The sequence below is a fragment of the Hippoglossus hippoglossus genome, chromosome 8 (genome assembly GCF_009819705.1).
Source record: "Hippoglossus hippoglossus isolate fHipHip1 chromosome 8, fHipHip1.pri, whole genome shotgun sequence".
Lineage (NCBI taxonomy): Eukaryota > Metazoa > Chordata > Actinopteri > Pleuronectiformes > Pleuronectidae > Hippoglossus > Hippoglossus hippoglossus.
The window spans coordinates 1,589,489-1,602,197 of NC_047158.1; the positions used below are offsets into that span (position 1 = coordinate 1,589,489).

General features: G+C 40.3%; 1 protein-coding gene across 3 annotated transcripts in view; it reads right to left on the reverse strand.

Annotated features, from left to right (window-relative positions):
• The window catches only part of si:dkeyp-72e1.9 (syntaxin-binding protein 4), a 78,321-nt gene that overhangs the window by 44,360 nt on the left and 21,252 nt on the right, over positions 1–12,709 (reverse strand). For 2 of the 3 annotated variants that reach the window (XM_034593264.1, XM_034593263.1), the window contains exon 2: positions 3,383–3,456. In XM_034593264.1, the coding sequence (XP_034449155.1) occupies positions 3,383–3,456 (74 nt within the window). Of the gene's footprint in view, positions 1–3,382; positions 3,457–8,170; positions 8,450–12,709 lie in introns of those variants that run through there. The other variant, XM_034593266.1, reaches the window with a different exon arrangement.

The window sequence follows — 12,709 nt, forward strand, 5'->3', positions numbered from 1 at the left end:
AGCCTCAGACATATACAGTAAAAGGTTAAAAAAAGTTAAATACTATGAGAAGTGTGTTAAAATGCATCTTGTGCAGCTGGATTAAATGATATACCTATGATCAAGATTATAGAAGAATATGGAGAATGATTAATATCAGTGCTCACACAATCATTTGTTGTGTGAGCACTTGTACAAACACGCATGCACACACAAACACGCATGCACACACACACACACACACACACACACACACACACACACACACACACACACACACGCACACACACACACACACACACGCACATTACTGTGCCTGTAAGGAAAGTGAGTAATTTTAAGAAAGTGTCAAATTGTATGTATAATTTAACAAATATACTAGAGCATCCTCTGGGTCTATCAAGGTAAGAACTCCAGCTGAGGGACTACTTCACAAGAGAGTGTACGAACAGGAACAACTGGTCCTGTCCTCACACCAGTACCAGAAGGATGGTACTGACAGTGCACATAACTACAATGTAAATAGTCTGTATTTATATAACCCTTGTCTAGTCTTGATGACTGCTCAAAGCTCTTTACAGAGCAGTTTTACCATTCATCCATCTACACCACACATTCATACAGTGCATCTATGTGCAGCACTTTCTTTATCACACATCACTCCCACCGGACCAGCACGACCGTAAGGGGCAATTTAGGGTTAAGTATCTTGTCAAGAAAACTTAAACCACCGACCTTCTGGTTGGTAGACCCACTTTATCTCCTCAGTCACAGTCCACAACAAATCATGGAATGGAATGCATTCTTTCACAACAACTGTATCTGAGATGATTCAGAACACATCTTTGCCTCGGTGAATGCTGGGAAGCCCAGCTTAGGAACTCAGAAAAACTCATACACATTATTCAATGAAACTCGTAAATAAGCAAATACAAGTTCAAAAAATAGTATAAATGAAGTTAAATGCAGTATTTTGCATTTGCAGTGCACAGTGTAGACCTCTACTTCAGCAGTGTGACTTCCATTACATTCATGCATATGAGCTGTTTGTCCTTGCGTAGGCACATGCTCCAGCAGAGTGGTGGCGTGGAAGAGAAGCACAGATAAAACAACAGCAGCTCCAGCATTCTTAACCCAGCTGTGTTAAGTGGGTTAGGGCTTTGCCACATGACCCACTTCCTCTCCCAGGCAAAAACACTGATACTTAGCAAGGATACCTCCTATGCAGAGAAAATCCCTTTAAAAGTAGGACTTATGTTGTGTTAGCTATTCAAAATCAGGCTCCATTGCCAGATAGAATGATGCTGTAAGGCTATGCATCATGGTGTCACTTTGAGCTGAGCAATAGGATTTGTCCATGATTTGCACATGTAACAAAAATGAACTTTTTAGCTGATTGAATTTATATATTAAACTTGTCTACAAAGGATATGCCAGATGGGTGGCATCACTTTTTTTCATGATCCCTTATCGCAAACTAAATTAGCTGCTATAAACAACACAAGGGCAAAAGAAAAGTCCATTGTGAACCACAATGATCCATCTATTGTCCCAAACAACAACAAAATATAGTTTTATGACACAATAATAGCAGACAGAAAGTAACTGCACTTCAGTTTCTAGATTCATTCTCCAAACAGTTACGTGCTTCCCTCTTTTAGAATAAAAGCAGACAACATTAAAGGAGCTGGACCGATTGTGGTCTGGACTTACTACAGCTTCATTAAATAATATTTAGCATTAAAATGGGTCATATGACTGTGTAATGTAAAAGGTGTCACCTGTAGTGATGGGCCCACAACTAATTGCCACCAATTCTGCAGTTGTCAATGGTAAATGGTTTGCATTGATATAGCTTTATAGCATTTACTCATTCACACACACATTCATACAGTGCATGTGTGTGCAGCATTCTCTCTCTATTATACACTTAGACTCATACACTGGGCAGTATCTTGCCCAAGGACACTGGGTTTGAAACGTCTACCTTCTGGTTAGTGGACAACCCACTCTACCTCCTGAACCATAGCTGCTGTACAGAGCCGTTTAGCACATTTCAACTCAACATTTTGATTTTAACAGCTTTATGTTTATGATTTTGTCTCTCAGCTCCATCAATCTTGTTGCAGGTATTAGCTCCGATAAAGCCACTTCCCACCTGTCCAGCAGCAAACAGCACTGGCACAGAGACTGTGTGGGTTTCCTCTGGGTAACTGGAGTGTATGTGTGTGAAGCTTTTATCATACTTCAGTATGAACATGGATGCCTACAGCTGCAGACGTGCAAGTGGGCAACAAAAAGTGCAAATGCGAGATCACAAATTAGTCTCAAAATCTGCTGCATAAAAAAACCCACAAGTGTGTATGTGATAAACAGTATCTTTGTGACAGGGCATTTCTGCTCTGCGTGCAAAACTGAATTTAGTGAAATTGAAAGGATTCCCTCAAGATATCATAAAAAGAAAATTGCTTTTTGAGGTCACAGCCACCTTGACCTTTGAGCACTAAATTCTAATCATTTCACCCCAGAGTCCAACTGATCATTTGTACGATATTTGAAGAAATTAGTGGGATGATCTCATGGAAGGAGTTTTAGGCCACTGTGTGTCACCAGTGTAGAGACATGAACATCTTTAAACAGTGTAAGTGGCTGTTTCAATATTTAATAGGAAAGAAACACTTTGAATTTTGGGACTAGAGTAAATATGCCAGGGTGAGGTCCACAATTGCTGAGAAGAGTTTAAAAAAAAGTTCCTGTTGACCAAGGGCCCAATCAAAAGCCCCCGCCTTCAAAGTCCCAAATTTTATAACAAGTGAGTGGCCAGCAGTAGTAAGCATGTGAAGAGGGTTAAACGAGGGCTCATCAAACGCAGTCCCAGCTTTGAGGGAACACAGTTATGCATGTGAAGCAGAAATCCTTTTTGCTCACAGATACTGATTTGTGTGCTTGTATCACATGCATGCCCCTGGTTTCTATGTGCACAACTTTTGAGACTAATTAAACGCCATGGGGCAAGGGGATCCTTTGTTGTGTTTGACTGAACATCAAAAGAATCCTAAATGTGTGACTGCTTAAAGAAAAATAAAGGCAAAACAAGATTCCAGTTTGCTTTTCTGGCACATGCACATTTGCACACAGTCCACATGGCCACAGAGATTTGGTCCAAGGGTCTGCACAGACCTTTGTGGACAGGGGGACGATGTGAGGGCCCATGTGTGCGCCTTTAGTGTGACAGAAAATTTACAATTGCATAGAAAGTTATAGAGCAAAGATTGTGTAAGAGATGGAGAGGACACAGTGTTTACAGGAACAGAGGCTTCTGCATGTTTTCTGTAAGAGGTAGGTGAGGCAAAAGAGGCAGAACAAATCAGACCTTTCAAACCATGTAAACAACATGACTTACCCAGGCCATTCTCACAGTCTGTAAACTCCATGGAATGAACAGCTCGGTCTACTCCATATGGACCCATGAGTGTCCTATTAGAGGGATGGAGGGATGAAGGAGTTGGAGAGGAGAGGAAGGGAGAGAGAAAAAGAGAAGAAAATTAAGTACAACACAAACAGACAGTTAACAGACTTAGCCCTCTGGTCTTAAAGCTATTGTCAGACTCTTCTACTTAGTGTGTAGGAAAACATTACGTGCCAACATTTTACAGGTTCATCTTTTTTAATTTGGGATCTTCAATAACAGGTTTTCATTCTTCCCTTTCTGTCTGAAATGCTCAGTTTTAGCCCTTGGCTCTGCCTTCCAAAAGGCCAAGACTCTCTGGCTTCAATATTACATTACATTACATTACATTTCATTTAGCTGACGCTTTTATCCAAAGCGACTTACAATACGTTCATTCAACCATGAGGGTACAAACCCAGAACAACAAGAATAGAGAAAGTACAATTTTCTTCAAGAAAGCAAAACTACAAAGTGCTATAAGTAAGTGCCATTTAAGTGCTACTAAATTGTTAGTTTAAACTTTATTCAAGGTATAGTCGGAAGAGGTGTGTTTTTAGTTTGCGGCGGAAGATGTGTAAACTTTCTGATGTCCTGATGTCCTGATCAGTTGTAAATGCAGCTATAGCCATGGTAACAAGGGTTCTGTTGTAAAAATGGTGCCAAACTAGTTGGTAGGTAGATATGTTAACGTCTTACATGAGGACATAGATGTCTTACAGAAAATAAGACCCTGTTCAGACATGGTATAAACATCCATCACTTGGGATCACAAGCGGTCAGCACTAAGTAGAGGTCTGAATGCGTCCTGACATCTGATCACTCAGACATTTAAATGAGGTCTGGGACGAACAGGGCCAGCATCTTTTCGCTGAGTGAACCTGTGTCCTGAGCCACATATGAAGGAATTGCCTACTCAGCTAACATTCTATTCAATTCAATTTTATTTGTATAGCGCCAAATCATAATATACATTATCTCAAGGCACTTTACATAGGTCAAGACTTTAAAATGTATAGAGAAACCCAACAGTTCCTACAATGAGCAAGCACTATGGTGACCGTGGAGAGAAAAAAATACTTTGTTAACTGGAAGAAACATCTAGCAGAACATCTCTGACCTGCTACAGCTTATATGTATATTAACTCTTGTCAGTGTCCATATGTTGGTCTGTTAGCAGCCAACAATATCAACACTGAACAACACATATGCTTTCATTCAGTCCCTCCTGACACAGCTCATCATCTTCTCTATCTCGCTCACATTGACGCAAACACACACACACACAATAACAGACACATCTGTAAACTTAGACTGGGTAAAACCAACATTATTTGTCTTAATGAACAGGCCTACCATGCATGATTATTAGCATATAGAGGGCAGAGGTGAGATCTGATGAGCCCTGTCCACTAGAGATCGGATCTCTCAGGACAGATGTTACACCAGGTCTGAACAGGCTCTAAGGTAGGAATGCAAATGAGGTGTTCCAGGCTCCTCAGTTTACTGTGGCAGAGAATACCGTCTTTGGCCTTTGTAATTTAGCAGAACTTTTACATGCACAAAAAAGCTATGACCCATTAAAGGAGAGACAAACATGATGATGAATACTGAGCCTTGTGTCCGCCCCACATGCTTTCTCCTGCAGCCTCACACTTCAGAACATTTCCATATGCCAATCATGGAACACCAGGATAGAACTGCAGACATTTGTTTGTGCAAATCAGAGTCTTACGTGAAAGACTATGCAAGGCCATAGAAACATTTTGATCCTAGACTGAATACTGTTATCACACTCATGAGTGTGCCAAGTCAGCTACAAAAACATGCTGAGGATTTTTCCTTTTTCTCTTTTTGTGCAGACAGCTGGCGTTAGAAATCTTGGGGTAAGGCATGTAACATTTTAGTCATAAATATATGTGGTCATTTAGTTTTGCACAAATATCAAACACTGGTTCAAAAAACAGATCAGTCAAACACATGGAAACAAGAGCCTACTGTCGCAGAAAGACATAAGTAACAATCCTCGACAGTTTTCATATTCCCTGGACTGATACTGTGAGTCTGTTTGTTGACACTCTCTGCCATCACTGGCTGGCAGTTGTAAATATACACCTCTAGATGGAAGACTTAAGGAGAAACATCCAAAGTATGTCACTGTTCCATGTACATTTTTAACATAAGAGCAACCCAGCACTGAGCTCTGACTTGAGAAAATATATTCAGTTTTGTGCTGCTGCTGCTGCTGCTGCTGCTGTGTGTGTGTTTTTGTGACATATATTTCATACTGTATGAACATTGTATTTTGTATATTTTCCTGGGTGCTTTATTTGGAACTAATGAAGTCTAATCCAAGAGAACAGTAATAAATCCTTCCCCAGAGATAGTTGTCAAATGTAGTCATTTCATTAATTCACAAGATAAAACTTATATCAAAGATCTGTGCTGTTTTAGCTACTGAAAACATGCTTGTGAATGTTATTTTAAAGGGACCATTGTAACCATTTGTCTGAAGTGCACTGACAGGCACTGTCTGGCTCCTTACGCAGACACAGGATCCGATCAGCAAATAGGGTTGTTTTGGAAAGCAATGACAATTAAATTGTTTTGTCATTTAGGTAAGAGGACTTGTTAAGTCCTGGCTTGACGTCTTCGTCATCGTGACCTCCTCTGCACAGAGTCTGAGCTGAGCTTTAATCTTCAGGCTGTTACACCGTGCATGCAAGAGGATTAAATGACGGAGGGCTGCCTTTGTATACACTGATCAGGCACAACATTAAAGCTACTAACTGCTTTGATGTTGTGTGCCTACAATTCTACATATATGCCATGTACAGTGTGCTAGACTTTAAGCAATATGTGCTACAGGCAGTCAACAACAGTTAAATGAGAATAAATGTTTTTTTTAAATTTATTAACGAATAAAAAGCTTTTTGACTGTACAGTTATTAGATGAGGTTGGCAGAAATGACTGTAGTCTTATGTAACAGTACTGCTCAAGATCCGACAACTCTGATCTTGCCCAGTTTTCCTAATCTAACATTGGCTCAAGTAGCAATTCAAGAAAATCCATTTGCTCCTACTGAACACTATTAAATATCATATAAAACAGAGAAGATGAAAAGGATAAACCAGCACTAAGTTACATGTTGACAACACTTTTTAGTAAATGTGGGAGACTGTTGTATTCATGTGGGGAATTCGGACCAATGTCCTCCCAGCAATGACACCTACAGTTCCCTGTTTCCTTGCCACCTGAATGACATGGAGGGTTATCAATATTTCAACTGCCGAGGGTTCACCAGTAACAACCTGACGCTTCCTTCCTGTCACTGAAACAAGGAGGCTACACTACACACACACACACACACACAATATAATAGTGAATATGACTTACACAGTTTGAGTTTAATTCTTAAACTTTTAAAAACCTTTTGATTGTATAAAATAATGGTATTTTGTGTGTTTAAAAGTCTCTATGCCCTCACCCAGGGGTTCGAGTCGTTCATGGGGAGATGATTTTTTGTTAACACAAAGAGCAGCCAAGGTTTCATCCTTAATTCTTAAACAAAAAACTTCTGCAGAGCTTCCTCGAAAAGCTCAATGGAAACAGCCATGAAGCAGTTACAACTCATATGTTCTCTTTGTGCACTGGTGTTACTACGAACCATTTAAGCAGGGCAGGTTCAAATCTTCATTTAGAAGCCTGAACTTTCAGAAAAAATACATTTTGTGTTGATCTACTCAATTAACTGTTTATAACGAGGGACATGGCAGCTCCAACAAGTGAAGCCAAAACATCTTGATCGCCCTCTGATGGCTGGCTGCAGCATAGGTCATAAACTTTGCCTCAGCCCTGTTAGCAGATGGGACAAGGACCAAACTAAAAATGTAAAGTATATGCAAGATAATTGGTTAAAGCTATAAAAAAGGGCTGAGACATCATTATTGACAACTGAGACTGAGTGAGTTGACTTCATGTTTGTAGGGGGAGGAAATGATAACAAAATCATTTTGTTCATCTGTACACAAATAATTATTATACTATAGAAAACAGAATGTTTACACACTTTCTGGTGGTACAAAATATTTAAATAATGCATTTACAGACAACCATTAATCTAGAATGAATAAAGAGTGGGCCCTGCTTTGAATCCCATTAAAGACATTAAACCTCAGGGGGAGGGATGTCAGAGAATTGACCTCATGGTGACGAGAACTTTTGATGACTTCTGACTTTTCAACAACACAACCCTTCATCTGAGGAAGTCCATCGTCACAATAACTTTTCTGAAGGAGCAGTGAGGCAAATACAGGAAACACTTTCGACTACAGAATGGCCTCGATTGTACAAACAATTCAAACACAGGAGGCGTCTTAGCGCACGAGCGCGATAAACGACAAATGGAGAGGTTTGTCCCCAACACACACGCACCCACCCACCCACACACAAACACACGCACACACAAAGGAGAACTAGTTCTTCTAACCACAGAGCATCTTCGTTTTCAATCACAACATAACTGCAGCACCATGTTGCGGCTCCTGCTCAGCGCGCTGAAATAGCTGAAACCGTTATTTTGCTCCACAAACAGTTACCGTGCATGAACCGAACCTAACGTGTCCGTGTCCCCTCCAACAGACAGAGGGACAACACCAAACACTCTGAACACAGGGCAGAAGTCGCCTGGAGCTTGAACCGGCTCTCTCCCACAACCCCCTGCTCCAGCCCCGCCGTGTTACCTGCTGATGATGACGGCTCCTCTATACATGACGGAGAATGTTGGCATTTTGACGCATGGAGCTTCTCCGAGGAGACGGTGGGTCTGTTGGAGCTCCCGCAGCCTTCAGCCGTCAGCGCTCAGCCACATGATGGTGAGTGTGTGCAGCCTCTAATTCCACCAGCAGCAGACAGTCCGCTCCTCGCGTCTCCACCTTCAGCCGCACGTTTAATCTCTTACATAACCACCGTCCCGAAACATTCAAAAAGGCTCAGCAAGAGTGCCAGTGATTCCATCCGCGCACATCTGCGCACATCTGCGCACATCTGCAGCAGCCTGTTGGACCACAAACATGGAGCTGTTGTTTGATCAAGAGCTTGTTGAAGCGCCTTTCCGCAACTTTGGAAAAAAAGTCATTATAGTGAGAACATTTCACAAAATACTGACTTGGTATCTCAATTTCTTATTATCTCATAATTTCGACTCACAATCTGATCATTTACTGATATATATATATATATATATATACCTCATAAATTCAATTATAAATTCTCACATTATTTTCAGACTATCTCATAATTTCCTAATTTGGATTATCTCATTCTGATTTACTGAGAATTATGATTTACTTTATCATAGTCTTTTTTTATCTCAAAATAAAAAATAAAAAATAAAAAAAATCTTTCACTGACAGAAAATGTCTTCCATAAGAGCAGAAGTGGCAAAAGCAGAAAATGTTTTATTCTCAACAGAGCTGTCCAGTTTACACCCTCATTGTAACTGATTATTATCTCCTTTATTTCCTCATTAACAGTGAATATGTGGAATATTCTGCTGACTTGTAAACATATTATGCATTGCAGGGATTTTCTAATCCAAACTGCACTGTTTTAATATTATCGTCTACAGTTTATAAATAACAAATGGAGCGATGCCTGCGAGCTAGTTCAGGCAGCCAACTCGAGCTGCGCTGCTCCAATCATGTGACATACATCATGTGACATACCTCACTCTCCACAACCATCTATCATACACACCCACCTTATCAGGTGGTCTATTTAAGCAGAGAGACATTTCCCATCATCCCCTTTGCTCACACTGCTGCTGCAGTATTGCTACCAGTTGCTTCAGCCCCTCCACCACCCCATCATCCACCTGTAGGCTCCGACGGGGGGGGTTACAAGTATCTGCTCATCACTCCCATCATTCCTGTGTAATCATATGGGGGAGTGATTAAGTTGGAGCCTGGACGCCAAACACTAAACCTGATCTACTGCTGCAATAAATGTTGGAACGTGAGTTGTCTGACTGAACTCACAATTATGAAAGTAAATGACATTTACACACAACAGAAATAGGTGGGATGAAATATTTGTATGCCACTACACTAACAGCTGCTTGTTGAGCCACAGATAAGTGAAAGAGAGCAGGAAGGGCTTAGATGCATTTAAACACATGAATGCATAAGTGCCCCACTCTCCATTTAGAAACAGCAATTTAATCCTCAGTTGTCATCCATTAATACTGTCATTTGTCGCTCAAGCCTGTGAGCATCTGTTTCATCGCTGATGCTTCCGGCTGAGACTGGCAAATAATGTGTCATTGTCAAACAATCTACTGATTCTTTTTGATAAACGTAATGTTATTACTGGAGCCATTTTTAAAAGGTAGACATGTTCCCATAGAGGTGAGTGGCAATGATTTTTTTATTTTGCAAAATTTGGCTTAGTCTCTTCATCATGTTTTTCTTTGATTCAGGGGAGTTCAGTCAAATTGCTGGAGTTATCATGATCCCATAAAACGATTCAACAAACTACTTAAAAGCAGGTTCCCAACCTTGGGCTGGGTATCCCCCCAGTTCATATCACAGCTCAACAGCTCAACATGTCACATCATCTAAAAACAGTCAAATAAAGTGTCCGTATTAGGATGTTCAATAAACTCTGTGTTTACTGTATCACTTGAGGAATTTAGTAGCACTTAAATGGCACTTACTTATAGCACTTTGTAGTTTTGCTTTTTTGAAGAAATTGTACTTTCTTGATTCTTGCTGTTCTGGGTTTGTACCCTCATGGTTGAATGTACTTATTGTAAGTCGCTTTGGATAAAAGCGTCAGCTAAATGAAATGTAATGTTTCATTTTGGAACACGTCAAAAAAAATTTTTTCAACAGTGATAGCTGCATATACCTACAATACAAAATGTTCCCATTTATTCATAATTCATTTAGGCTTAGTATGCTGGATGAAGAGTCGGTGGGATTTCAGTCTTCGAAGGTGTTCTTTGGTTGAATAAATATTAGCTGCTGGTGAGAAACAGTGACAAATGTAGAATTTCAAAGTTACTGAAAAAACTGAAAATGTCAACGACTGGAAGCTTCAATGCAAAGGAGCAATAACTCTGGATGAAAGAGTAGGTCCATGAACAATAACAATAATTTGGTACAAACACAACTAAACAATATTTTTACTGCCAAGCTTAGTATATTTGAAAATATCCTAGAATACCAGGCTGCACCAGCTCAACGTAGTCTAATAATCCCCTTCATGCTGGCACAGGAAACATCCATGAGTACATATGACCTAAGTGGCTGTGAAGCAGTTGGAAACATACCTGGCAAAACCTAGAGGCACTTTCAACCTTTGGAACATGTCTCTGTCTGTGTGGAAAAGCTTGAATGCCTGATTCTCCTTGTTAACAATGGCCCTGCATATTCCCTGTCATGATGCACAGCGACTGCCAAGCAGATATGAGGAGTGCCCATTGATGAAGAGATGATAAGCTTATGGCCGGAGGATAATACACACAAATCCATATGGCACAACGATGTGCTAAATATAGGCCTGAATAAGAGGGCTACTCAATTACTCCAAACACTAAGCACAGATTATACTACATTACTGGAACCGTGCAGGCACATTTTAGTGTATTATTACTATTTAACATTTTTGCTCAGCCTGTACGTTTACACAGAGATGGTGGTTTGCTTTGGTTTCCAGAGCTAGAAGCTATCAGGTCTGATTCAACCCATATGTTCAGAAAAACTGATTTACAACTTGTCAAATATGTAAATGAAAAGCATATTCTCATTATGCTAATAAAAACAGAATCAGATTAAATTACATTCCATAATGCTGTTTCAGTTCATTTTAGGTGGGATCTGATAGGACTGTGGACTTTGCAGTTAGTTTTGTTTTCTGGAATAGAAATAGTAGATTTGAGGGTTATGAAACAAGGCAATGATCTCAAAGAAGATGAGATGGTCTGTACAGCTGAGAGGAACAGCAGAGTTGGTGATGCTTCTCTGTAAGTTCATCTAAATCAGGAGCGACAGCTTTGACATCACCCACTGTTACTTGAAACACTGCTCATCACTGTACCACTGTTATACAAAATATTGAAAAGTGCACCACGGTACAATCCAGTGTACACGGGGCGGTACAATGTGGAGATGCAGTGTTTGCTGAAGGGAAAGTACAATAACTGAAGTCATCTCTTCAGGCGGTAAAACTTATGGCATGAAGTGATTGCCATAATGCTTGAGAAAAAACGATACTTGATCTTCTTTTATTCATTTTCACCTTCCCTAATGAGTATGTGTAATGTAAAAAAGGTGTTGGACACAGTGACAATCACACACACACTTTTTTGCCTCTTTTACCTCATTGTTTTAGCTCACAGCTCCTCTCTCATGGTTTCCAGAAGCAGCAGGAAGTTATTTTCACTGAGGTTTTCAGAAATATCTCGGCTGAATCTTGACTCAGATCTCAAACTCCTGAAACAACCCTGTTTGGATCTCTCAAATGAAATGAGCCATTATTTACAGTTCTGCTGAAGCTGTTTTTAATAATTTCCACCTACACACAAATACTTAATCTGAGCCAGGCCAAGCCTTCTGATGTTTACCCAGTTGTTGAGATTAGAAGAAGCTGGAGGCGGTCCAGCCTCTTGCCTAACACCGAGATCTTGTACCGACTCCAGAGACAGGCTTTGAGAACACAGATGTGAACTTGGCTACCAAATTGTTGTGACTGCTGTCGTCTCATTGGTAATGCATAGAGTACATGAAAATGTACCACAACAAGGACGTGGTTTGTGAAAACTGCATGGAAACCTGATGTATGGAATGAAAGTCTGGGAATAGAGGAACAAAATGTCATCAGGACCCTTCACATCCTTTACACCACCACTAGTGATTACTTCCCACACTCATCAAACACGAACAGCTAGTCGTGCATGTGTCTATGTAGACTGACAGATTTTACAACAGAATTTCATCATCTTAGTAATGTAACAATTTCACACCAACCGTCCTTCCATGAAATAATAACACCAGGACAGAATGAATAATAGAAGACAGGTAACTCCCCCAGCAGCTCACTGACACATCCTGACATCTGACCGTACATCACAGACAGCCAGAGGAACTCCTTCTACTAAGCTGGTGCAGACACCAGGGTTGTTTTTGATTCTAGCTACAAGTCCTTGGACAAAAACTAAACTTCTCCATCCATAGGTGTTTCCTGAATTATTGTCCACTCTGGTGACAAGAGATACACCA